The sequence below is a fragment of the Pecten maximus genome, chromosome 2 (genome assembly GCF_902652985.1).
Source record: "Pecten maximus chromosome 2, xPecMax1.1, whole genome shotgun sequence".
NCBI lineage: Eukaryota > Metazoa > Mollusca > Bivalvia > Pectinida > Pectinidae > Pecten > Pecten maximus.
This window is the reverse complement of record NC_047016.1, coordinates 22782555-22809804: the sequence shown is the minus strand read 5'-3', so window position 1 is coordinate 22809804 and position 27250 is coordinate 22782555. Positions and strand designations below refer to the sequence as shown.

The window sequence follows — 27250 nt, the reverse complement described above, 5'->3', positions numbered from 1 at the left end:
AATTATTGGGTATGCTGTTCAACTACAATGGGAAGTTTTACAAAACACAAAAACATTTTGCAGAACAAGGCAGAAAAGCTTTATTTTCTCTGACAACTTCTCTTAGAAATCATTGCTTGAATGTAGAAACTCATTGTTCTATATTTGATTCGTATGTAAACAGTATTTTACGTTATGCATCGGAAATATAGGGATTTCATAAAGCACCAGATGTCGAAAGCGTACATTAGAAATTCTGTAAAAAAAAAATACTGAACTTAATAAGGTGCCTAAATCAACTTGCAATGACTTTGTTTACTGTGAATTGGGTAGATTACCATTAACTATTATGAGAAAATTAAGAGTGTTCAAATATTGGTGAAACAGTCGGGTAATCTGGTATTGAAAACATGTCTTGATGAAATGGTAAATGAGAATGACGTGTGGATATGTGACATTAAGAATGAATTAGCCGCTTTAGGTATTGAGTACATGTTTTATTCTTATTCACCAGTAGACTATGCTTTTAAAAGCATTGAGCAGAGATTGACCGATGTTACAAAACAAAACATGTTAACAGACATCTAGTTCTTCGAAAGGTAGATTATATATCGATATCTGATAGATAGCCACTGTGTACAGTTTTAAACCTATAGAAACTAAATATAAATGTATGTGGAGCATCCTCACATAAATTAAATATAGAAATAGGTAGACATAATAATATTACCCAAAGAAATAGAACCTGTAACAATTGTGATTTGGGTGACATCGAGGGCGAGTTTCATTTTATTTTGATGTGTCCATTATATACAGGTCTGAGGGTAAAATGTATAAAACAATATTACTACAAAAGACATTCTGTTTTAAATTAATCCAACTATTATCTGTTAATAATGTTAGAGAGTTGTCAAATTTAGGTTAATATCTATACTTGGCTTGCAAAAGACAAAATTTATTAGTGTAGATAATTTTATATTGAACAGTTTTCATGTACATGTATGTAACACTCTCCTGTACACATCTGTAGTTGTTTAATGTTATATATCTTATATACCTATAGGCCTTAGAGCTCATCTGCACCCACCACTAGACCAGTGATTCGTTGATTTATTTCACCAGCAGTTTTACAGTATAAAAACCAGCAATAAAACTATGCCTTTTATCTTTTTTTAGAGATATTTCTTGTTTATTAGACAAATGCTATAGCAAAAGTCTTAAGTAAAATGAAAAACAAAAACAAACAAAAACACCGTCATGTTTGATGATTGATAATATTTTATTATTTAGTATTGAAAACTTTGATAGGTCATGTGCCAATGGTAGATCTTTTCTTCTTTGGCTTTCTGAAAAAAAAATCAAGTTTAATAAGTATTGATACATTATGGTATAGAATAGGCAGAGAAGCTTCTATAAGATTTAAATTTGAAACATTCAAATTTCAAATACCCTGCAGATAATTCATATACCCCAAATGTTGATTAAACAGATTCGTAAATTCAAAATTAACCTAAAACATATATATCTAAATATGAATGGACACATTAAAGTTTAATTAGGGAATGAGGACACACCTGAGGGATTTTTGTCTTCCAGAGTACAGGTAAATATTTAGATTGTATACTGCACAGTATGCCTTTAGTGAACTCTGGTATTTTGGGGAGATGGACATGGCCAGCCTCAGGACAGGTGTTGACAATGAGACACACCTGTTGATTGATGTATATCTCAAAGGTAATAAAGGTGTGGCCAATGTCCTTATGGTTTGGATGGAGTGGGGCAGCCCGGGTGATCACCATGACAATATTTTTTCCTGTAGACCCAGAAGTACAGGTACATACAGGTATATACTCTACAGTCTGAATGGACCCCCTTTGAGTTTATTAGGAGATGCCCCATGACTAGGTGTTAATGTCTTTATCAAAGGTGAGGTGTGATCAATGCCCCAAAGGTTTGGGGGGGGGGGGGGGGGGGGGGGGGGGTGTTGTGTTATATATCGGTCATAATGGGGAAAAAAATATATAACATTTTGATTTTATTAATTTCCCACACAATACAATAAAATATATACCGCAGTATTTAATGTTTTGCTATGTGCAAAAGATATAGCTATTATATCCCAACACACTCATTCCTCGATCAATCCCTGCAATTCTGTATCAAATATCTGTGTTGAAACACTAAATAATTTACAAAAAGTATAATATTTAATTTAATTTACATTAGACTGATTTATGCTTTTATCAATTAGTTTCAATTAATGCATTTCTTTCAAAAATGGCTTTATTATTCATGAGATCAGTGTTAACAGAAGTCATGATTATACTATATAAAATTCTACAGATTATAGCTATCAAATCACTAATCTAATCATAAATATGATATTAAAGTTGAATTGAATATAATTAATGGATAGTTTGAATTATATACACCTTCCAGTTAAAAACAAAATAGACGATAGTATATATATATATACCAGCCATCTTTTTCTCTTGTTTTGTTTACTAATTTTCACCGGGCAATAACTAAATATTCACAATGAATTACACAACAAATTTGACTAAACGCGATACAGTAACTATCGAGCAACACTTATTTGAAAACCATTTTGAAATTGGTCAATAAATAAAAAAGGAGTTTAACTGAAACCATGTAGCACTGTACATGTCCTTAACACCAGACATTCACAGTATAACCATCATTTGTTTTGTTTACTTATTTTCACTGGGCAATAACTAAATATTCACAATGAATTACACAACAAATTTGACTAAACGCGATACAGTAACTATCGAGCAACACTTATTTGAAAACCATTTTGAAATTGGTCAATAAATAAAAAAGGAGTTTAACTGAAACCATGTAGCACTGTACATGTCCTTAACACCAGACATTCACAGTATAACCATCATTTGTTTTGTTTACTTATTTTCACTGGGCAATAACTAAATATTCACAATGAATTACACAACAAATTTGACTAAACGCGATACAGTAACTATCGAGCAACACTTATTTGAAAACCATTTTGAAATTGGTCAATAAATAAAAAAGGAGTTTAACTGAAACCATGTAGCACTGTACATGTCCTTAACACCAGACATTCACAGTATAACCATCATTTGTTTTGTTTACTTATTTTCACTGGGCAATAACTAAATATTCACAATGAATTACACAACAAATTTGACTAAACGCGATACAGTAACTATCGAGCAACACTTATTTGAAAACCATTTTGAAATTGGTCAATAAATAAAAAAGGAGTTTAACTGAAACCATGTAGCACTGTACATGTCCTTAACACCAGACATTCACAGTATAACCATCATTTGTTTTGTTTACTTATTTTCACTGGGCAATAACTAAATGTTCACAATGAATTACACAACAAATTTGACTAAACGCGATACAGTAACTATCGAGCAACACTTATTTGAAAACCATTTTGAAATTGGTCAATAAATAAAAAAGGAGTTAAACTGAAACCATGTAGCACTGTCCTTAACCCCAGACATAAGCGGCCCGACATAAGCTAACCAGCACGGTAATCGCCGTGAAAAGAAGTTGAACGGTCACATGTGCAGTCTTCCGAACATAAAGTACGACGGAATACGTTTGAAACACCAGTTTACATAAAAAAATTACACTTACGTTTGATTCCCGTGATTGGTTATCGGACAATAGTCTTCTATGAGCTGTGATAAAGCTGACCGTGTTTCAGGCGTACTTTCAATATGGCGTCTAAACAGTAGGAGCAGCAATGCACTCTGGGATAAATCACCCGAACTTCCGCTCGGCGGTGACGTTTGGTAAGCCAATGAGCTTGTTGCGAATCCCTAGTATATAGGTCTCTGGGTGAGATAGCTAATATTAAAAACATGAAACTGGGAACAAGTTTATGATCTTTGTGTATGGCCATTTTATCACAGATGTCCAACTTTTATTTGCTAATTTGTTAGTTAATGAAAATTTACATGAAAATGAATAAATGTAACAAAATTAGAATTTCTTTATAATTTGATGTTGGCCTATCCTATATGTAAAATGCGAGTGGTATCCTCTACCCTGATGTTTGTAGTGTTCATGGTCGCCCATCCCTGAGGTGGAATCATTTTAATACTGACCACCATGCCATAATTCACACTTGGCGGTCAAAAGGCATTGTTAAGACACAATACTGACCTCTACCTGGATAGTAAATGGACACTGTTAGAGGTCAATTTTGATCTCTGGTATCCATGGACTCTGAAGTAGGTGACTAAAACTATTCCTGTGTCCTTTTGTGACAGGTCCATTCATACTGTCCAGTGGCCTGAGACTGGGTCAAGTTGATGGTCATCACTTCAGCCACTGTTGGGGATATGACTGGGTGTAGTCATGTCTAAACAGCCTAAGGCATTAAGTGATAAAAACACTTTTTTTATGCCTTTACCTTGAAATGTCGGTGGTATATAAGATGTTCTCATCAATCTTTTACTCCTTCTTACCTTCAGACTTGAGGTATATTTCTAGACATGTTTGATGGAAAGTCTGACTGTCGCTAAGGGGACTGGTTTACATGGTAACTGATGTGGGTCTATTGTGGGTGGTTCCCCAGGGGTTGGACACAATAACATTATAATGACCTGTTTGTCCCGTTTTATTGGACTGGATTATAAAAACGGTGTTAAACTCTGTCATTAGCTGTCACAGGACACCCATCAATTTCCTGAATTTTATTCCTCTCTAAATCAAAGGATTTCGCCTCTGTTTAGGAATAATGAAGTTATTTCTGCTATTTCTTTACAAAGTTGTAAAGTACTACTGAGCTGGTCGGAGTGTTTATAATGGATTGTATTTCCTTTGTCATCAGTCCTTAAGGCCTGATAGTACATTTGTACTGTTAACGTGTAATTGTAATGTCATGTATACACCTGCAATTGTATCAAATATCCATGTACCTAGATGAGAACTTTTAAAATATCATATATGTAAAAGGTGAATTGATCTAAATCTACAACATTCCACTTAAAAACCCATTTGACTTTACACAGAATTAATATGTGTATAGAGTTATCTCCCTTGAAATGTTTTCTCTTGTTTTGATTCTAAGTTGTACATTTTAGCCAGTTTTTTGTTGCTGACCTATAATGGCAGAGTACAGCATGTGTTGTACAGGAATTGGGTGGAGTGTTTGTACAAACAAACATGTAGATAGAGTTACACAATGTGACACCATGTAATCAGGGTAACGTTGTAAACTTGGTTTATTATGACATTTCTGTCTGAAATGTTACAAATTCCTAGTGTCAAAAACAAACCATGCTGGTAGATTTCCAGGTCTGAATGGATCTCAGGTCAGAAAATAATTAAAATTTATTGCACAAAACATTTACTCGGTCATGGTGGTCTCATCCATATTTATCAACAATTTTAATTGGGGTATGAAAAACGATAACATTTTGGCTTGAGAAATGAAATTTTTTTTTTCAGCAGAATAGATCTAGTAAAGAAACATGTAAGCTGCTGAATGGGTCATAAATATAAGTAAACATTTCTTAGATGACAAAGCAGACTATAAACAAGCCGACTCTGACTGAAACTGGTGATGTATGTTAGACTGAAGGTCAGGCAGGTGACCTGGGGATGTGGGATAGACAGGGGGGACATCCGACACCCACAGAAGACTCGACACCCACAGGGGACTCGACACCCACAGGGGACCCGACACCCACAGGGGACTCGACACCCACAGGGGACTCGACACCCACAGGAGACCGGGGACCCGACACTCACAGGGGACTCGACACCCACAGGGGACCCGACACCCACAGGGGACTCGACACCCACAGGGGACTCGACACCCACAGGAGACTCGACACCCACAGGAGACCGGGGACCCGACACTCACAGGGGACCCGACACCCACAGGGGACTCGACACCCACAGGAGACTCGACACCCACAGGGGACCCGACACTCACAGGGGACTCGACACCCACAGGGGACCCGACACCCACAGGGGACTCGACACCCACAGGGGACCCGACACCAACAGGGGACCGGGGACCCGACACTCACAGGGGACTCGACACCCACAGGGGACCCGACACCCACAGGGGACTCGACACCCACAGGAGACTCGACACCCACAGGGGACCGGGGACCCGACACTCACAGGGGACTCGACACCCACAGGGGACCCCGACACCCACAGGGGACCCGACACTCACAGGGGACTCGACACCCACAGGGGCCCCGACACCCACAGGGGACTCTACACCCACAGGGGACCCGACACCCACAGGGGACTCGACACCCACAGGGGACCAGGGACCCGACACCCACAGGGGACCGGGGACTCGACACCCACAGGGGACCCGACACTCACAGGGGACCAGGGACCCGACACCCACAGGGGACTCGACACCCACAGGGGACTCGACACCCACAGGGGACCCGACACTCACAGGGGACCGGGGACCCGACACCCACAGGGGACTCGACACCCACAGGGGACCCGACACTCACAGGGGACCAGGGACCCGACACTCACAGGGGACCGGGGACTCGACACCCACAGGGGACCGGGGACCCGACACCCACAGGTAAAATTACTTACCAAGGTATAGTAAAACACCTGGATAAGGAGGAATATTTTTATGACAGGACTGACCCCAGAAATGATTTGATGACATCCTCAGGAGAGAACGTGCTGTGTACGCTGAATGTTTAGGATGCTGTAGGGTTTTGTTATTTATTTAATCGAGGAAATGAAAGGCAGTTTTAGAATGTGTTCTATATACCTTTGAAAAATTAAAGAATTTTGAAAAAAAGAAATGTTGTCTTTTATAGCTACAACATGTAATGTAGAAAAGGTGTTATGGTTGGTATGTGTTAAAATATATAACCTAGCCATTCTGTATCTGGTTCACCAACTTTATAGATTTTTTGTGAGAGACTGGATTTCTTTGTAAACTTTTAGATACTATGGAGCATTACAGAAAAATAAAATGTTGTCTCGCCTTGTGTGTTAAACTAGCTCTGGGGCACAGGGGGCGCATTGCTTGTAGATAATCTACACCACCATCAAATAGGAGACCATCAGGTCATGAGGTTGTGCTCACAGGTAGTTCATGTGTTCAGGTACTTAATGATGGCCAGATACACAAATACAGCAAACACAGGCTGAAGTGGTTTTATATAGTTTTTAATGTATGTTATATACCATGTTGTTGTAGCTCTCTGTGTATGATATCCTCCTATTTACACTCAACTCCACCCCCACCCCCACAACTACAATCACTCTACCCCCACCCCCACCCCCACAACTACAATCACTCTACCCCCACCCCCACAACCTCAGCTACCCCCACCCCCACAACTACAACCACTCTACCCCCACCCCCACAACTACAACCACTCTACCCCCACCCCCACCCCCACAACTACAACCACTCTACCCCCACCCCCAACCCCACAACTACAACCACTCTACCCCCAACCCCACAACTACAACCACTCTACCCCCACCCCCACAACTACAACCACTCTACCCCCACCCCCACAACTACAACCACTCTACCCCCACCCCCACAACTACAACCACTCTACCCCCACCCCCACAACTACAACCACTCTACCCCCACCCCCACCCCCACCCCACAACTACAACCACTCTACCCCCACCCCACAACCTCAGCTACCCCCACCCCCAGCCCTGACAAACACCCCAAGCCACCAACACCCAAACATATAAATTCACAAATATGTGTAAAGAAAGAAAGGGGAGATGGAAATAAAAAGGTTTTTATTTCATTGAACATGTTTTTCCAAGACAGACCCAAGATACACCAATGTTAGCTGGATACTTTGATGTGGCTGTGATATATGTAGCAATGTTATGGGATATAAGTAATATATATATATGAGAGATTGACTGATAGATCTCCCATTGTCAGATCTTATTTTATCTAGTACTCACATCAAAGCCAGTATAAACACCATCACATAGTATTATACACCATCACAATGTATTATACACGATCACAATGTATTATACAGGATCAGTCCTTGACTATATAATGATGGAAGGTTCCTTTTCAATAGTCAGCCATGCAGATTTTCAATGGCATCTTAAACAGTTTCTTTTCATTTCTGTTGACATCAATATTATTAAGTTACAAGTAGAAGTAAGAGCAGCATGCCAGATAATTAATTCATAACTATTTAGAATTTGAGACGTAATACTTCCAGTGAATTATGCTATACAATATTGTAACATTTGTGTCTTCTGAAAAATCACATCTTAAAATAAATATATAGCAATGATTTCTGCCTTTTGCAATCATTTTTTAAAAGATATATTTCTTTGAAAATCATAATGCTATTTGTGAAGCACTGGTTATAGTTTGTGCCCAACAGGCCGTCAAAAAACTTGTGTTTTTTTCTGATATGAAAGGCCTATTTTGCCATTTAGTTACAAAAAAAAAAATATGACATTATTTTGCAGAAGCAGTAGTACTATAATAGCCATTAAGTCAGACAAGTGTTGGTTGTAATGATATCCATTTAGTGAAATGCTTCTTTTTTTCTCTTTTCTGTAAAAATAACCTTTGTCAGAGAGTCATTTTCAGATGCAGGTATTTAATTGTGATAAAAAAATGCAGTATGGATCTGGTTAAAGAGATGCTGTACCTTGTAGCTATACTATTAAGTGTTGTTTTTCTGCACAGGAAGTAGATGAAGGTTATCAAGATTCAGTTAGCCTATCAAATCTGTTTTAACAAGATGTCCTTAAGAACAAAAATTTTGACCTTTCGTGCTTCAAATCAGAATCAAAATGAAGCTTTATTTAAAGAAGAAATATAATCTAGTAAGAATTTGAACAAGAGTAAGGAAGATCAGGATTAGTGGCATGGTTTAGTGAAATTTACTATCTTATCTGTATTTAAACTTGTTGGTAAACAAGGCTATCACATTTAGAAAGTTGAAAAGTTTTAAAGCACATCAAAGTTAAAAGGTATCTTATAGGTGAATGTTATCTCACAAAAATACATGATCATAAACTTCGGTCAAATGAATCTTAACACCATTTACAAAATCTTACAATATACAAACGAGGCGTGACCTTTGCAACAGTTTTGATTAGTTTGACTAATTTAACAATTTTGTGGCAAGTGAAATTGGATAACGTTGAAATATGTTTTGCTCTGTTTGCGAATGACTTGACAGTTGTGGCTATCATTGAAGCTACTGAAGTTTGACGAGGAGGAAACGTACAATAAATAACACTATGTTGTATTATGTTGTCATGTCAGGCAACAGCCGTCCACGACCTTACCGACCTTACCATTACTGACAGGAAGTCGGTTCCATTCAATAGCTGTTTTGTTGATGACAAATATTATTAAACAGCAGTGAACACAGACACACATTCACACAATAGCTATTTGTGTAGCAGTAAATGTTGTCTCCTGTTATACCTCAGTAGTTACCGAGATGGCAGGCCATTAAATATGGCTGCTGGTATCAATTCTGTTTCACACTTTTTGACCCACAAATGTGTATGTGTTCCTTGTCAATTTTATGTCAGAAAATTTGTTGGATTTTGTTTAAAGATATTTGATACCACAAAGAAAGTTTGTCATTGTCACAGATGAGAAAAATAGAAATAGTTGTCAGGGGCCATCCTTTATTGAAAATGACTGAAGGATTTAATCAATGACATTACATTTTATGCGGCAAGGTAAATAGGATTTCATTACGGCTGGTAATCAGTATACAGACTGTTGCCTTAAATAGCCTGTTTTTGGTTAGTGATGATAGTTCTGGAGTGTGATTTATTGAGTATATTTGTATGTGTGGTATGGTGTATGGTTATGGCACTGTCTATACATTGGTGTCCGATTCACATCAGTGGTGGGCCTCCCAAGGTTCAATAAGTATGCTTTTCTTGAAACAAACATTGATTTATCTCCCTACAGGCTAATATTGTACAAATCCTCTCCCTACAGGCAAGTATTGTACAAATCTTTTCCCTACATGCTAGTATTGTACAAATCTTCTCCCTACAGGCTAATATTGTACAAATCCTCTCCCAACAGGCTAATATTGTACAAATCCTCTCCCTATAGACTAGTATTGTACAAATCCTCTCCCTACAGACTAGTATTGTACAGATTCTCTCCCTACAGGCTAATATTGTACAAATCCTATCCCTACAGACTAGTATTGTACAAATTCTCTCCCTACAGGTTAATATTGTACAAATCCTCTCCCTACAGGATAGTATTGTACAAATTCTCTCCCTACAGACTAGTCTTGTACAAATCCTCCCCCTACAGGCTAATATTGTACAAATCCTCTCCCTACAGGCTAATATTGTACAAATCCTCTCCCTACAGGCTAATATTGTACAAATCCTCTCCCTACAGGATAGTATTGTACAAATCCTCTCCCTACAGACTAATATTGTACAAATCCTATCCCTAAAGGCAAATATTGTACAAATCCTCTCCCTACAGGATAGTATTGTACACATCCTATCCCTACAGACTAGTATTGTACAAATCCTATCCCTAAAGGCTAATATTGTACAAATCCTATCCCTACAGACTATTATTGTACAAATTCTCTCCCTAAAGGCTAATATTATACAAATCCTATCCCTACAGACTATTATTGTACAAATCCTATCCCTACAGGCTATTATTGTATAAATCCTCTCCCTTTTGTACAAATCATCTCTCTACAGGCTAATATTGTACAAATCCTCTCCCTACAGGCTAATATTGTACAAATCCTCTCCCTACAGGCAAGTATTGTACAAATCTTTTCCCTACATGCTAGTATTGTACAAATCTTCTCCCTACAGGCTAATATTGTACAAATCCTCTCCCAACAGGCTAATATTGTACAAATCCTCTCCCTATAGACTAGTATTGTACAAATCCTCTCCCTATAGACTAGTATTGTACAAATCCTCTCCCAACAGGCTAATATTGTACAAATTCCTCTCCCTACAGACTAGTATTGTACAAATCCTCACCCTACAGACTAGTATTGTACAAATCCTCTCCCTACAGACTAATATTGTACAAATCCTATCCCTAAAGGCTAATATTGTACAAATCCTCTCCCTACAGACTAATATTGTACAAATCCTCTCCCTACAGACTAGTATTGTACAAATCCTCTCCCTACAGGCTAGTATTGTACAAATCCTCTTCCTACAGACTAGTATTGTACACATCCTCCCCCTACAGGCTAATATTGTACAAATCTTTTCCTACAGGCTAGTATTGTACAAATCTTTTCCCTACAGGCTAATATTGTACAAATCCTCTCCCTACAGACTAGTATTGTACAAATCCTCTCCCTACAGACTAGTATTGTACAAATCCTCTCCCTTTTGTACAAATCATCGCACTATTGTACAAATCATCTCAATAGTGTACAAATCCTCTCCCTATATACTAATATTGTTCAAATCTTGTCATCCCTACAAATTGAATACTTCATTAAACAATTTGAAAGCAGACAAAGTATGTGATATCCAGATTCAATCCATTTCAAGAAGTTTGTTTTGTAAACCACTCAAATCACAGGACATTTAAGCTCATTGGCCCAAAGGACCAATCTGGTTTTTGCATTGGTGCCAGGAGGCATTGTAGCTTTCTTGGAATGAAGCTCAAAATAAAGTTTTTTGAAAAGAGGTAACCTTGACTCATATTCAAGGTCACAGGGTTCAGCTTTGCTGCATCAACACTCAAACAGCTTCTGATGTGTGGCTAGTATCTTATGGGGATAAAGTCAAATGAAATTTGTGAAAAGAAATTACCTTGACCTACATTCAAAGTCACATAGCTCAAATGTGCTATAATCTTAAAGTATGTTTTCTGTATAACCATAAAGTACTGGATGATAATATTAGACCCAAATTTGACCGTGTTATTTACCTGTTGTTTTGCTGTATTTGTAGCGGACCCGCTACAGAAGTCTCGTAGAGGCCTCGTGGTCAGCCGGCCCCCGAGCTGTCACCTGACCCGTGTTGACGAGGAACCAACGACCACTCAGGACGACAAGGGGCGTGCATCACAGGTTGAGACTGTTGACCGTGGAGTTGGACCCACACCACACCCACCTCATGTGGACCCCCATGTACGGGAGCCACGCATTCCAGCCCCAGGATATTTTGTCAACCCGCTCCTAGACCCCCGGAATGGACTCCTCGAACATGGATACGGTAATGGTAGGACCTTTAGTATGTGTATCTTATGTTGGAAAATTTATACAACAAATGTTTCAAAGTTTAAAATTATATTCCTTTGTGGTTATGGTGGATATTTATTGAAAAATGCATATTTTGTAATAAAGTGATTATTATATTTGGTTTGAGAATAATCATTTTAGATTATGTCCAAAACTTTGTAAATGATAGATAGAAGCTTGGCCGTATTCATCTTCAATTAATGTGTTTTTATCTCCTCGTTGTTTTGAAACTGAGCTATGGCAGTTCATAGATAGTAAAACTTCTATTTCCTTGTCGCCAGGTTACGGATTTCCGTATGGTCACTTCCCATACCCCATAAACCAGCCCCTCCCTCTCGACTCCCACACACTGGAGGGGCGATACCACTGGCCACCATCTAGTCCATATCACCAGCCCATGCCAGGGTAAGTATACCTGTCAAATGATATCCAGTGTTAAGGTACAGTGAGTCTGGAGATCACACATTAGGTCTGTCTGAGGGTACAGTAAGTCTATAGATCACACAGTAGGTCTGTCTGAGGGTACAGTAAGTCTGGAGATCACACATTAGGTCTGTCTGAGGGTACAGTAAGTCTGGAGATCACACATTAGGTCTGTCTGAGGGTACAGTAAGTCTATAGATCACACATTAGGTCTGTCTGAGGGTTCAGTGAGTCTGGAGATCACACATTAGGTCTGTCTGAGGGTACAGTAAGTCTATAGATCACACATTAGGTCTGTCTGAGGGTTCAGTGAGTCTGGAGATCACACATTAGGTCTGTCTGAGGGTACAGTAAGTCTATAGATCACACATTAGGTCTGTCTGAGGGTTCAGTGAGTCTGGAGATCACACATTAGGTCTGTCTGAGGGTACAGTAAGTCTGGAGATCACACATTAGGTCTGTCTGAGGGTACAGTAAGTCTGGAGATCACACATTAGGTCTGTCTGAGGGTACAGTAAGTCTATAGATCACACATTAGGTCTGTCTGAGGGTACAGTAGGTCTGGAGATCACACATTAGGTCTGTCTGAGGGTACAGTAGGTCTGGAGATCACACATTAGGTCTGTCTGAGGGTACAGTGAGTCTATAGATCACACATTAGGTCTGTCTGAGGGTACAGTAAGTCTAAAGATCACACATTAGGTCTGTCTGAGGGTACAGTGAGTCTATAGATCACACATTAGGTCGTTCTGAGGGTACAGTAAGTCTGGAGATCACACATTAGGTCTGTCTGAGGGTACAGTAAGTCTGTAGATCACACATTAGGTCTGTCTGAGGGTACAGTAAGTCTGGAGATCACACATTAGGTCTGTCTGAGGGTACAGTAAGTCTGGAGATCACACATTAGGTCTGTCTGAGGGTACAGTAAGTCTGGAGATCACACATTAGGTCTGTCTGAGGGTACAGTGAGTCTATAGATCACACAGTAGGTCTGTCTGAAGGTACAGTAAGTCTGGAGATCACACATTAGGTCTGTGTGAGGGTACAGTAAGTCTGGAGATCACACATTAGGTCTGTCTGAGGGTACAGTAAGTCTGGAGATCAGACATTATAGGTCTGTCTGAGGGTACAGTAAGTCAGGAGATCACACATTAGGTCTGTCTGAGGGTACAGTAAGTCTGGAGATCACACATTAGGTCTGTCTGAGGGTACAGTAAGTCTGGAGATCACACATTAGGTCTGTCTGAGGGTTCAGTAAGTCTGGAGATCACACATTAGTTCTGTCTGAGGGTTCAGTAAGTCTGGAGATCACACATTAGGTCTGTCTGAGGGTACAGTAAGTCTGGAGATCAGACACTATAGGTCTGTCTGAGGGTACAGTAAGTCTATAGATCACACATTAGGTCTGTCTGAGGGTACAGTAAGTCTGGAGATCACACATTAGGTCTGTCTGAGGGTACAGTAAGTCTGGAGATCACACATTAGGTCTGTCTGAGGGTACAGTAAGTCTGGAGATCACACATTAGGTCTGTCTGAGGGTACAGTAAGTCTGGAGATCACACATTAGGTCTGTCTGAGGGTTCAGTAAGTCTGGAGATCACACATTAGTTCTGTCTGAGGGTTCAGTAAGTCTGGAGATCACACATTAGGTCTGTCTGAGGGTACAGTAAGTCTGGAGATCAGACACTATAGGTCTGTCTGAGGGTACAGTAAGTCTATAGATCACACATTAGGTCTGTCTGAGGGTACAGTAAGTCTGGAGATCACACATTAGGTCTGTCTGAGGGTACAGTAAGTCTGGAGATCAGACATTATAGGTCTGTCTGAGGGTACAGTAAGTCTGGAGATCACACATTAGGTCTGTCTGAGGGTACAGTAAGTCTGGAGATCACACATTAGGTCTGTCTGAGGGTACAGTAAGTCTGGAGATCAGACATTAGGTCTGTCTGAGGGTACAGTAAGTCTGGAGATCACACATTAGGTCTGTCTGAGGGTACAGTAAGTCTGGAGATCACACATTAGGTCTGTCTGAGGGTTCAGTGAGTCTGGAGATCACACATTAGGTCTGTCTGAGGGTACAGTAAGTCTGGAGATCACACATTAGGTCTGTCTGAGGGTACAGTAAGTCTGGAGATCACACATTAGGTCTGTCTGAGGGTACAGTAAGTCTGGAGATCACACATTAGGTCTGTCTGAGGGTACAGTAAGTCTGGAGATCACACATTAGGTCTGTCTGAGGGTACAGTAAGTCTATAGATCACACATTAGGTCTGTCTGAGGGTACAGTAAGTCTGGAGATCACACATTAGGTCTGTCTGAGGGTACAGTAAGTCTGGAGATCACACATTAGGTCTGTCTGAGGGTACAGTAAGTCTGGAGATCAGACACTATAGGTCTGTCTGAGGGTACAGTAAGTCTGGAGATCACACATTAGGTCTGTCTGAGGGTACAGTAAGTCTATAGATTACACATTAGGTCTGTCTGAGGGTACAGTAAGTCTGGAGATCACACATTAGGTCTGTCTGAGGGTACAGTAAGTCTGGAGATCACACATTAGGTCTGTCTGAGGGTTCAGTGAGTCTGGAGATCACACATTAGGTCTGTCTGAGGGTACAGTAAGTCTGGAGATCACACATTAGGTCTGTCTGAGGGTACACGGTAAGTCTGGAGATCACACATTAGGACTGTCTGAGGGTACAGTAAGTCTGGAGATCACACATTAGGTCTGTCTGAGGGTACAGTAAGTCTGGAGATCACACATTAGGTCTGTCTGAGGGTACAGTAAGTCTGGAGATCAGACACTATAGGTCTGTCTGAGGGTACAGTAAGTCTGGAGATCACACATTAGGTCTGTCTGAGGGTACAGTAAGTCTATAGATCACACATTAGGTCTGTCTGAGGGTACAGTAAGTCTGGAGATCACACATTAGGTCTGTCTGAGGGTACAGTAAGTCTGGAGATCACACATTAGGTCTGTCTGAGGGTACAGTAAGTCTGGAGATCACACATTAGGTCTGTCTGAGGGTCATCCCCTCCTTTCTTTAATTCCACATGTCGAATTGATTTTTTTTAAAGTTTTTTGATATTATATGGACTTCCTCTCGCACAAAAACGAAAAGGGAGGAAATTAATCCAGTCAGGTAAATTCACCTCATATTAATGCTTTTCATTGGTTAGACTTGCTGCAAGTCCCTCCCACTCTGATGTTTCGGTGCTTAGTATGCGTAGTCCGATAGCACCAGGAGAGCCTGTCACGAGCCTCGCAGCACGAATACACTGGGAACAGCTCCAACGGAACTACCTTTATCAGAGTCCGTTGTCAGGGCGACGGTTCAGTCCCTCCTCACTACCAGGTATGGCTGAATGACACCCTCCTAATCATCTGTGTGGACAAAATATCTGTCACTGACACACACTATAAGCTGACTCAAATATTAGTACTGTTGTTTCTCATTTCGGAATAATAATCGAGCCCAGAATAGAAATAAGTCACCACCTGAACAATACAGGTCTTATTGGCCTCTTGTTAATCATAGATATGATAACTTGATATATAATTAAACTACAAATCACTGTTAACATAGTAACAGGTTTTTTTCTGAAATTTTGACATAGTTACATAATTTGTTTCTCTTTGAGGTCTACTCCTCAACATCCCTCGACATAGTAACATATTTTGTTCTTTCTTTAGGTCTACCCCTCAGTTGCCCTTGACATAGTAACATATTTTGTTCCTATTTTAGGTCTACCCCTCAACATCCCTCGACATAGTAACATATTTTGTTCCTTCTTTAGGTCTACCCCTCAATGGCCCTCGACATAGTAACATATTTTGTTCCTTCTTTAGGTCTACCCCTCAGTGGCCCTCGACATAGTAACATATTTTGTTCCTTCTTTAGGTCTACCCCTCAATGGCCCTCGACATAGTAACATATTTTGTTCCTTCTTTAGGTCTACCCCTCAATGGCCCTCGACATAGTAACATATTTTGTTCCTTCTTTAGGTCTACCCCTCAGTGGCCCTCGACATAGTAACATATTTTGTTCCTTCTTTAGGTCTACCCCTCAATGGCCCTCGACATAGTAACATATTTTGTTCCTATTTTAGGTCTACCCCTCAATGGCCCTCGACATTGTAACATATTTTGTTCCTATTTTAGGTCTACCCCTCAACATCCCTTGACATAGTAACATATTTTGTTCCTATTTTATGTCTACTTCTCATTGTTCCTTGACTAGTAACATATTTTGTTCCTATTTTATGTCTACCTCTCGTTGTTCCTTGACTAGTAACATATTTTGTTCCTATTTTATGTCTACCTCTCGTTGTTCCTTGACTAGTAACATATTTTGTTCCTATTTTATGTCTACCTCTCGTTGTTCCTTGACTAGTAACATATTTTGTTCCTATTTTATGTCTACCTCTCGTTGTTCCTTGACATAGTAACATATTTTGTTCCTATTTTTGTTCCTATTTTAGGTCTACCCCTTGGTGGCCCTGGATCTGTATACAGTGATTACCCCAGTCATGTGTCATATAGTGGGCGGAGTATGTTTGGGGACATCCCGCCCACTCCGGGGAGTGGTAGCATCACCCTTCCCGGCTCGTTAGAAAGTAAGCAACAATCACACATCTCCAGTAATTAGTACTGTTAAACCGTTACCAATTAGGAGATTATTGGAGATTTTTAACCATCAGAATCAAAGTTTCAAATTTATAATTTTATTGGATGATTTTACCATTTATGTTAATCTCCCTGGCAGTATACATTTTCTTGAAGAAATTATCTCTAATCATTGTAATATTGATGAATGAATAGAGCTTCTTACATTAAATTTTAACACAGACAACCATGAAAAAAATAATAAAAAAGGTATGAAATAAATCAAAATTTAATTCAGGAAAGAAAATCACTACAGAAGGCCAAATGGTAATGAGAGTACACATTGATTGTCAAATTATATACAGTACAATTGGTGTATATACTTCGTATGCAAAGGATGAATAACAAATATTTCAAAACTGGGAGAGAAAAAAAAAGCTATTATAGATCAAAATTTATCTTAATGTGTTTCAGTCATTAAAAATTAAAATTCATTAACAAGGTCTTCTGTATTTTGGCCAAGTGACATTGTATACTAAATCAGATCTGAGATGTTCTGGTATTTTCAATGATTGTTTAAGTGTTTTTCATGGATTATGCAAAAATATTGATTAAAATTAAGAATTTTTGTGTATAATCTTTTAATTTTGAAAAGCAGTCTCTGATGATAAAATTAAAAAAATTTAAAAAAAAAAATGGTACTGGACTCACCAAATATTGTCTGTAGTTTGTAATGGACACTTACTGAACAAAGAGCAGAATTTCATGAGATTGTTTGAAGTGCTTAAAAAACATCATAAGTATAAGATTATTAGAAGGGTGAATATTTCAGATGTATAATCTCTCTCAACACTAAAAATAGTCCAAGCGTGGTGAACATTCCCTGAAATAAGGTGAAATATTTGGAATGCTTACTGTGCAATATTTAGCAACCCGTACAAAGTTGTGATATTGAAAACTGTTAAATCATTAGCCTAATGTTTGAAGGAACGAAGTACTGGTGATAGGATTTGTGCAGATAACATACAGCAACACATCAAAGACTGACGGCCTGTAGTCAAGGCAGCACGGCTGCTGGATTTCGGTGCATATTGTACACTTCCTTACAGTATATTATTCTGTATAAATGTTGCCTTTATTTTCTCCTGGGAACTAGATGTAATTCTGATGCTCTTTTGATGAAAGCTAGGAATAATACTTGAAACAAATATCTGTTATTGTAGTCCGGAAAACAAAGATGGGAACATTTTCTTCTTTTGATATGCTGAGTCATACATACATTTTTTTAGGGTTTTTTTCTTTATTTTTTTTTTTTTTTTCAATTATGGAATGTTTGTTAGGAATTTATGCTTGTCAAGGAATGCATGTTCATCAATGCCCATATATGTGTATATGGATTAGAGCTGTTCAGACAAATCTATTGTAGATTTCTGTTGTTTAAAACAAAATATTTAGAAGCAGACAGATGAATCGATAAAATGTTATGAAGTGATGTAGGTTTATGATTTAAAACATCCCAACAAAAACCAAATGTAGATTTCTTAAAAAAATATCCTCTAATTTCATTTCAACAAATTCTATTGCAAATGCAAAAGAACCAGACAAAACCTTCCGCATAAAATTGTTATCTCAATGATAGAATAAACATAAATAATAGATATAGTATAAAAATGGATTATTAATTAAATTACATGTATGATGTTTCAGGTTCCCGTCTTACAAGTCCGCGCCCAAGTATTATATGTAAAAGTCGCAAACGGGCATTGTCTCATTCTCCCATCTCCGACTATTTGGACATACAAAGCCTCACAAGGAGTTCCGAAGGGTCGCTACAGTTCACTCCATTTTTACATAGTACAAACTCTAGGAGTTCCAGTGCGGCAAGTGGATCATATGGTCATTTATCTGCAGGTGAGGATTGCCTCCAATTATTGTGAAACTGAAACAGGCTAACAATACAAAGACAACAATGATTCAATTAGAACAAAGGAAACCCAACATTAAACAGTTTATAAATTGTATATTTGGTTTAGATAACAAAAACAATCATGTTATAACTACTTCTAGTCATTTCTTTGCAAATAACAAAATCTAATAACGTCATCATCGGAAATTATAACAAGGTCAAGGACATTACTATTTATAGAAATTTGTGAACCATTTCTGTGACATCAGCAGCTTTCTTCCATAGTAGGTTTGATTCATACTGCAGTGTTTCTCGGGATGTCCTGCAGTGTTTCTCGGGATGTCCTGTAGTGTTTCTCGGGATGTCCTGTAGTGTTTCTCGGGATGTCCTGTAGTGTTTCTCGGGATGTCCTCGGGACGTCCTGTAGTGTTTCTCGGGATGTCCTGTAGTGTTTCTCCGGATGTCCTGTAGTGTTTCTCCGGATGTCCTGTAGTGTTTCTCGGGATGTCCTCGGGATGTCCTGTAGTGTTTCTCGAGATGTCCTGTAGTGTTTCTCGGGATGTCCTGTAGTGTTTCTCGGGATGTCCTGTAGTGTTTCTCGGGATGTCCTGTAGTGTTTCTCGGGATGTCCTGTAGTGTTTCTCGGGATGTCCTGTAGTGTTTCTCGGGATGTCCTCGGGATGTCCTGTAGTGTTTCTCAGGATGTCCTGTAGTGTTTCTCCGGATGTCCTGTAGTGTTTCTCGGGATGTCCTGTAGTGTTTCTCGGGATGACCTTTAGTGTTTCTCGGGATGTCCTGTAGTGTTTCTCGGGATGTCCTGTAGTGTTTCTCGGGATGTCCTCGGGATGTCCTGTAGTGTTTCTCGGGATGTCCTCGGGATGTCCTGTAGTGTTTCTCGGGATGTCCTGTAGTGTTTCTCGGGATGTCCTGCAGTGTTTCTCGGGATGTCCTCGGGATGTCCTGTAGTGTTTCTCGGGATGTCCTGCAGTGTTTCTCGGGATGTCCTGTAGTGTTTCTCGGGATGTCCTGTAGTGTTTCTCGGGATGTCCTGCAGTGTTTCTCGGGATGTCCTGTAGTGTTTCTCGGGACGTCCTGTAGTGTTTCTCGGGATGTCCTGTAGTGTTTCTCGGGATGTCGTGTAGTGTTCCTCGGGATGTCCTCGGGATGTCCTGTAGTGTTTCTCGGGATGTCCTGCAGTGTTTCTCGGGATGTCCTCGGGATGTCCTCGGGATGTCCTGCAGTGTTTCTCGGGATGTCCTGCAGTGTTTCTCGGGATGTCCTGTAGTGTTTCTCGGGATGTCCTGTAGTGTTTCTCTGGATGTCGTGATCAGGGACTGTCCTCCCCTTAGACATCAACATACTTAACCCCAGTTGCTATGGTTACCATTTGGTGGGCCTCATGTATGTTCAGTGAGGTAGTCACCAGCTACTAAAAAGAGACACTGTCAAAATGACACTGCCTGTGTACAGGATTATAAAGTGAACAAGCTAACTAACAAAGTTTTTTTATACAAAGGTCAAGGCCATGGCTACTCTGGAACCACAGGCCATCAATACTCTTTATAAAAATTTGATTTTGTCAATTACAATTACTTGAATGAAAAAGGCACTCACATTATATTTACATTTTCTTATTCATGTTAAAAAGCAAATTGAAATAATTAGAAAAAAAAAATTCAATTGATTCAATGAAAATTTATGTCTAGTGCATCAGGTAGGCTTACAATAGCGTGCCAGATCTTACTGGGATCACTAACCTAAGGGACAGATGATTTACACGGAGAGATCCTGAATGTGCCTCTCACCACTTGATGTCTAAGGTTGTCTGTAGTCATTGATTCTTTACAGCCAGAGGTAGGAGTACCTACAAGGAGGCACACATCTCCCTACTTCCTGTATCAAACTACTTCTAGTAATTAAATAAATTAAAAAAGATATATATGTAATTCTAGACTCCAAGTTTGATGATTGATTCCAATCACTGCTTCACCTTTAGAGTAAGCCTGTTTATATAGAACTGCTAGCTATCCAATACTGTACAGTTACATGTCATCTTCTCTCATTAAAACAATCTTCGCTGAATTAATTACTTTCATTCCATTAATTATTCGCTCGGAGCTCTTTTTTTTATACATAATATTCTGAGATAATTTATATAATTAATTAAAAAAAACTTGATGCACTTGGTATATAATTATATAGTAGTATCAAAGGATAACTTTCAAATTCTGCTTATTTAGTAAATAATGAAATATATACAGTATAATTATGATGTCTTTGATGATAATTTTGTTAAATCACCTTGACCTAATTGACACTTCCTGGGTACTTATATTTTCATAAGAGTAAGAAAGGTTGTAAAATCTTGTATTCATTAAATAAATTAGTAATTTAAATCTTAAACTCTATTAAGACCTGAGAGAAAAGGAATTTGAATTTAAGTAGACTTTTTTTTTATTATTTTTTTACCAAATGTTGTGTGTTGTTACTCTGACAACAGAAGACTAAACTGAAATGTACTAGATGAATGTATGATGACTGATATCTTAATCCAAATAATGTGTAAAATATCTTCTTTGTCAGTTTTTGAAAATAAGAACAATGATACCCCAGACGTACAATCTAAACTGATATACAGGTTGTAGCCTATAAATCAAGTATCATTTACATTCTGTAAATAATTGGAGGAAGGAAATTGGCCAAGTGTTATAATGAGATTCCTGGAGATATACTGTAACACAGGCTATATGTAATTCTCCTTGTAAAATAGTCTCATGTATCAGGTTTTCATTCACTGTTTCCAGGGACCATTACCTTTCAATAATTGTGTTATTTTTGGTAATTTTATCTATAAATAGACCAATCTATCATGATATACCACCCATGCTGATTCTTACCCGCAACAGATACCTACTCAGCTCCCATCAAAACACTGATAACACTTCACCAATAACCTTAGAACTCTCCCGTGTTGGAGATTACCTAATAGGTTGACGCATGGGGCAAAAATACCTACGCAAAATATCAGATGGGTTGATATCCATAAAGACTAATAACCAAAAATTACAGACTGCACATTCAGATATCCCTCTCCCCCGTGGTGTTATGAATTGTACAACAGTTTTGGCGATACCATCCACATTAGAAGTTGCTGAGCTTCATGTACACAAACAAACCAACCAGAAAGAGAAGACAGAAACATACAGCAAAAATCAGAAATAAAAATGCATAAGTGATGCAGATGTAGCTAAGGGAGTCAGAAAAAAAATGGAGGTTGTACATAACACTAGCGGAACTGGAGTGTCTCAATTGATGTGGCTTCATGGGAGTCACTGTAGGGGATGGGGACGTACCGGCTTACAGTAGTAGTCCAAGTCACTGTAGGGGATGGGGACATTCTGACTTACAGTAGTGGTCCAATTCACTGTAGGGGATGGGGACATACCCACTTACAGTAGTGGTCCAAGTCACTGTAGGGGATGGGGACGAACAGACTTACAGTCGTGGTCCAAGTCACTGTAGGGGATGGGGACGTAGTGGTCCAAGTCACTGTAGGGGATGGGGACGTACCGACTTACGGTAGTGGTCCAAGTCACTGTAGGGGATGGGGACGTACCGACTTACGGTAGTGGTCCAAGTCACTGTAGGGGATGGGGACGTACCGACTTACGGTAGTGGTCCAAGTCACTGTAGGGGATGGGGACGTACCGACTTACGGTAGTGGTCCAAGTCACTGTAGGGGATGGGGACGTACCGACTTACAGTAGTGGTCCAAGTCACTGTAGGGGATGGGGACGTACCGACTTATAGTAGTGGTCCAAGTCACTGTAGGGGATGGGGACGTACCGACTTACGGTAGTGGTCCAAGTCACTGTAGGGGATGGGGACGTACCCACTTACAGAAGGGGTCCCAGTCACTGTAGGGGATGGGAACATACCCACTTACAGTAGTGGTCCAAGTCACTGGAGGGGATGGGGACGTACCGACTTACGGTAGTGGTCCAAGTCACTGTAGGGGATGGGGACGTACAGACTTACAGTCGTGGTCCAAGTCACTGTAGGGGATGGGGACATACCGACTTACGGTAGTGGTCCAAGTCACTGTAGGGGAAGGGGGTATCGACTTATAGTAGTGGTCCAAGTCACTGTAGGGGATGGGGACGTACCGACTTATAGTAGTGGTCCAAGTCACTGTAGGGGATGGGGACGTACCGACTTACAGTAGTGGTCCAAGTCACTGTAGGGGATGGGGACGTACCCACTTACAGTAGTGGTCCAAGTCACTGTAGGGGATGGGGACGTACCGACTTACTGTAGTGGTCCAAGTCACTGTAGGGGATGGGGACGTACCGACTTACTGTAGTGGTCCAAGTCACTGTAGGGGATGGGGACGTACCGACTTACAGTAGTGGTCCAAGTCACTGTAGGGGATGGGGATGTACCCACTTACAGAAGGGGTTCCAGTCACTGTAGGGGATGGGAACATTCCCACTTACAGTAGTGGTCCAAGTCACTGTAGGGGATGGGGACGTACCCACTTACAGTAGTGGTCCAAGTCACTGTAGGGGATGGGGACGTACCCACTTACAGTAGTGGTCCAAGTCACTGTAGGGGATGGGGACGTACCGATTTACAGTAGTGGTCCAAGTCACTGTAGGGGATGGGGACGTACCCACTTACAGTAGTGGTCCAAGTCACTGTAGGGGATGGGGACATACCCACTTACAGTAGTGGTCCAAGTCACTGTAGGGAATGGGGACGTACCCACTTACAGTAGTGGTCCAAGTCACTGTTGGGGATGGCGACGTACCCACTTACAGTAGTGGTCCAAGTCACTGTAGGGAATGGGGACATACCCACTTACAGTAGTGGTTCAAGTCACTGTTGGGGATGGCGACGTACCCACTTACAGTAGTGGTACAAGTCACTCTACGGGGTAGTTGTGATCAAAATCGCTTCGAAGGATAGTTACATGATCAACCTTATTTACAAAAAAGTGTGGCAGATCTTATTTAAAACAAACAAGTTTTGTCAGATCTTATTTACAGACAAACATGTCTGTCAGATCTTATTTACAGACAAACAAGTCTGTCAGATCTTATTTATAGACAAACACATCTGCTAGATCTTATTTACAGACAAACAAGTCTGTCAGATCTTATTTACAGACAAACAAGTCTGTCAGATCTTATTTATAGACAAACAAGTCTGTGAGATCTTATTTACAGACATGAAACAAGTCTGTCAGATCTTATTTACAGACAAACAAGTCTGTCAGATCTTATTTACAGACATGAAACAAGTCTGTCAGATCTTATTTACAGACAAACAAGTCTGTCAGATCTTATTTATAGACAAACAAGTCTGTCAGATCTTATTTACAGACAAACATGTCTGTCAGATCTTATTTACAGACAAACAAGTCTGTCAGATCTTATTTATAGACAAACAAGTTTTGTCAGATCTTATTTACAGACAAACATGTCTGTCAGATCTTATTTACAGACAAACAAGTCTGTCAGATCTTATTTATAGACAAACAAGTCTGTCAGATCTTATTTACAGACAAACAAGTCTGTCAGATCTTATTTACAGACAAACAAGTTTGTCAGATCTTATTTACAGACGAACAAGTCTGTCAGATCTTATTTACAGACAAACAAGTCTGTCAGATCTTATTTACAGACAAACAAGTTTGTCATATCTTATTTATAGACAAACACATCTGCCAGATCTTATTTTCAGACGGACAAGTCTGTCAGATCTTATTTACAGACATGTCAGATCTTAGTTACAGACAAACACGTCTGTCAGATCTTAGTTACAGACAAGCAAGTCTGTCAGATCTTATTTACAGACAAACAAGCCTGTCAGATCTTGTTTACAAACTAATCAGTCAGTTCTACATAAAAGTTGCTTTTATGGGATCTAGACAATTTGAGTCTCCCAATTTGTTTGTCAGAAATCCAAACAGATAATTTGCTGATTTGTACAATTATGATAAATTCTTGTGTCTGGATCTGTAACCAGAACTCTTTGATGTATGGAGGAAGGAAAGTATACTTGATAAGTGGATGATATGTTTATATCAGGTTAAGTTCATCCTAAGTAAAGCAAACATTTGTAAGAATTATATCTCTGGCAGACACTAGAGACTATGGTTAGTAGTCTAAGGGAGTACAAGGTTATCTGGAGAATAACTACAATGCCAAATTCTCTCTCTATTGTCTACGCATACTGGTGTATATCATAAAAGTATGTCAGTTATACTTGAGGAGTTTCACAGTAAATTACCCCTTTGTTTTGTAGGTAGTGTAGTAAATGTTCATTTAATTGTAAGTTACTATATAAATTACATCTGTTGGTTTTAAGTAACTGAGTAAGCTAGAGCTCCTGTGGTGCCTATTTAACAGCCTTTTAACCCTTAACATGTTACATCCTTTTTAGCCTCCCTTGGAACTGCCAGCCCCGCCATGCAGCAGATGGGACATCCCATGAATCCTTACATGCGATCAGGACCCAGCAGTATGGCCGCTTCTCCCTTCATCTATCCCATGATGCCTCCAATGATGGGAGCAGGGAGAATTCCGCCAGGGACCCTCATACCGCCTACCTCACATTCACAACCTATTCATCCACAACCTAAACACAACCCACCAGTAAGCACCAACATTCTGTACATAACAATTAATCCAACTCATAAACAACAGCATTAGGATGTCAGAAATAAAATGTCTGCTGTTAATAAGCCAGTCTCCATGGCCATTCCTTTCTACAAATATTTCTTTTTTTTAAATTGAACCCAAAATGTGTACGAAGGGACCAAATTTCTACAATTGAAACACAGGTATCGGATGAAGATATGATATTATCAGAATAAACTTTAATCTTAAGATTTTAGTTTTGTTTAAATGAAATGACCTTTAGGTGGTTTTGTTTTAGCCCCAAATCTCCACCACCACCAAAGAGGCTGGCAGTAGTGTGGTGAGCAGTAGTACCATAGACAATGCTATGGGGGAGAGCAAGCGGTCGAAAATTAAAAAGGAGGCAGACATGCCGAGTCTAGGTAAATCAAAATGTGACTATGATATAATTTGTGTATATGATAATCAATATAATTGGCAAGAGACATATTCATCAATTCATTTCTCTTACTATGTGCATGATAAAAAAAAAAATTAAAAAAAATTAATTTTAGCGGATTATCGTAGTATGCAATGAAGACAAAAATGTAAAGTTCTCTTTTCCTGATATTGTTTGTAGCTAATGCAGTGAGAATGTTGAGTGAATTATTTACTACCTGGTTTTCATTAGCCCGATAAAGATCACCAAACCAGGGGACGCGAATACCTAGTATATAAAATGCGTCTGATAATCTCCATTGTGGGATTTGTTTGTACATATCACAAGACGGATGAGAAAAAATGTTATTTTCCAAACATAAACCTTGATTAATTTACATATTTTTCAACAAATGAATTAAATTTACCAAATTAGATGTTTAAACAAGCATGCATACAATAATGTTATCGCCTTGTTTCTAAGAAGTGAATATATACATGTGATAGATATTTATCAAAGTCATTATTAAAGTCAGTAACACTAGTCAGTTAAATCTGTTTCAGTTACATGTAAATAGCAGGCGTTTTCTGACACAGAACCCATCCTAGCATCCTATGTGTTGTTCAGGAATTTTAAAAGATGAATGAGAAATGAGGATTGAAGTGAATTTTATGTCAAAATAATCAAAGAAAGATCAAGACTAAAAAGGCTGCCTCCAGGCAAATTCAAACACTTGTCTGAAACTGAATACTTCATTGGCAGGCTTGATGGCCCAGGTCTGTGTAACAAGACACTTGATTGGCTGATTAGTTTGATGGAAAGGAGTGAAAATTTCAAGTCAGCTCATTGGCAAGGAATTTTTTTCCTAAAATTTATGACTATGATTTATGATATGAGCTTGTTCCCCCTTGTGCAGAATGGAATGATCCTGTTTAATGCTGAGGAGATTTTACTTAGGAGGGGAATATTTTCAGAACATTAATGTGATAGCTCACACAATGTTATAGACGCTTTCTTGATGTC

The 27250-nt window shown here is 39.3% G+C and overlaps 1 protein-coding gene across 6 annotated transcripts in view; it reads left to right on the top strand.

The window, feature by feature from the left end:
* The window catches only part of LOC117321534 (zinc finger protein GLI3-like), a 137808-nt gene that overhangs the window by 95240 nt on the left and 15318 nt on the right, over nt 1–27250 (top strand). For 5 of the 6 annotated variants that reach the window (XM_033875972.1, XM_033875977.1, XM_033875971.1 and 2 more), the window contains exons 3-9: nt 11944–12213; nt 12515–12638; nt 15834–16009; nt 17136–17270; nt 18967–19170; nt 25613–25824; nt 26108–26231. In XM_033875972.1, the coding sequence (XP_033731863.1) occupies nt 11944–12213; nt 12515–12638; nt 15834–16009; nt 17136–17270; nt 18967–19170; nt 25613–25824; nt 26108–26231 (1245 nt within the window). The remainder of the gene's footprint in view (nt 1–11943; nt 12214–12514; nt 12639–15833; nt 16010–17135; nt 17271–18966; nt 19171–25612; nt 25825–26107; nt 26232–27250) is intronic. The other variant, XM_033875976.1, reaches the window with a different exon arrangement.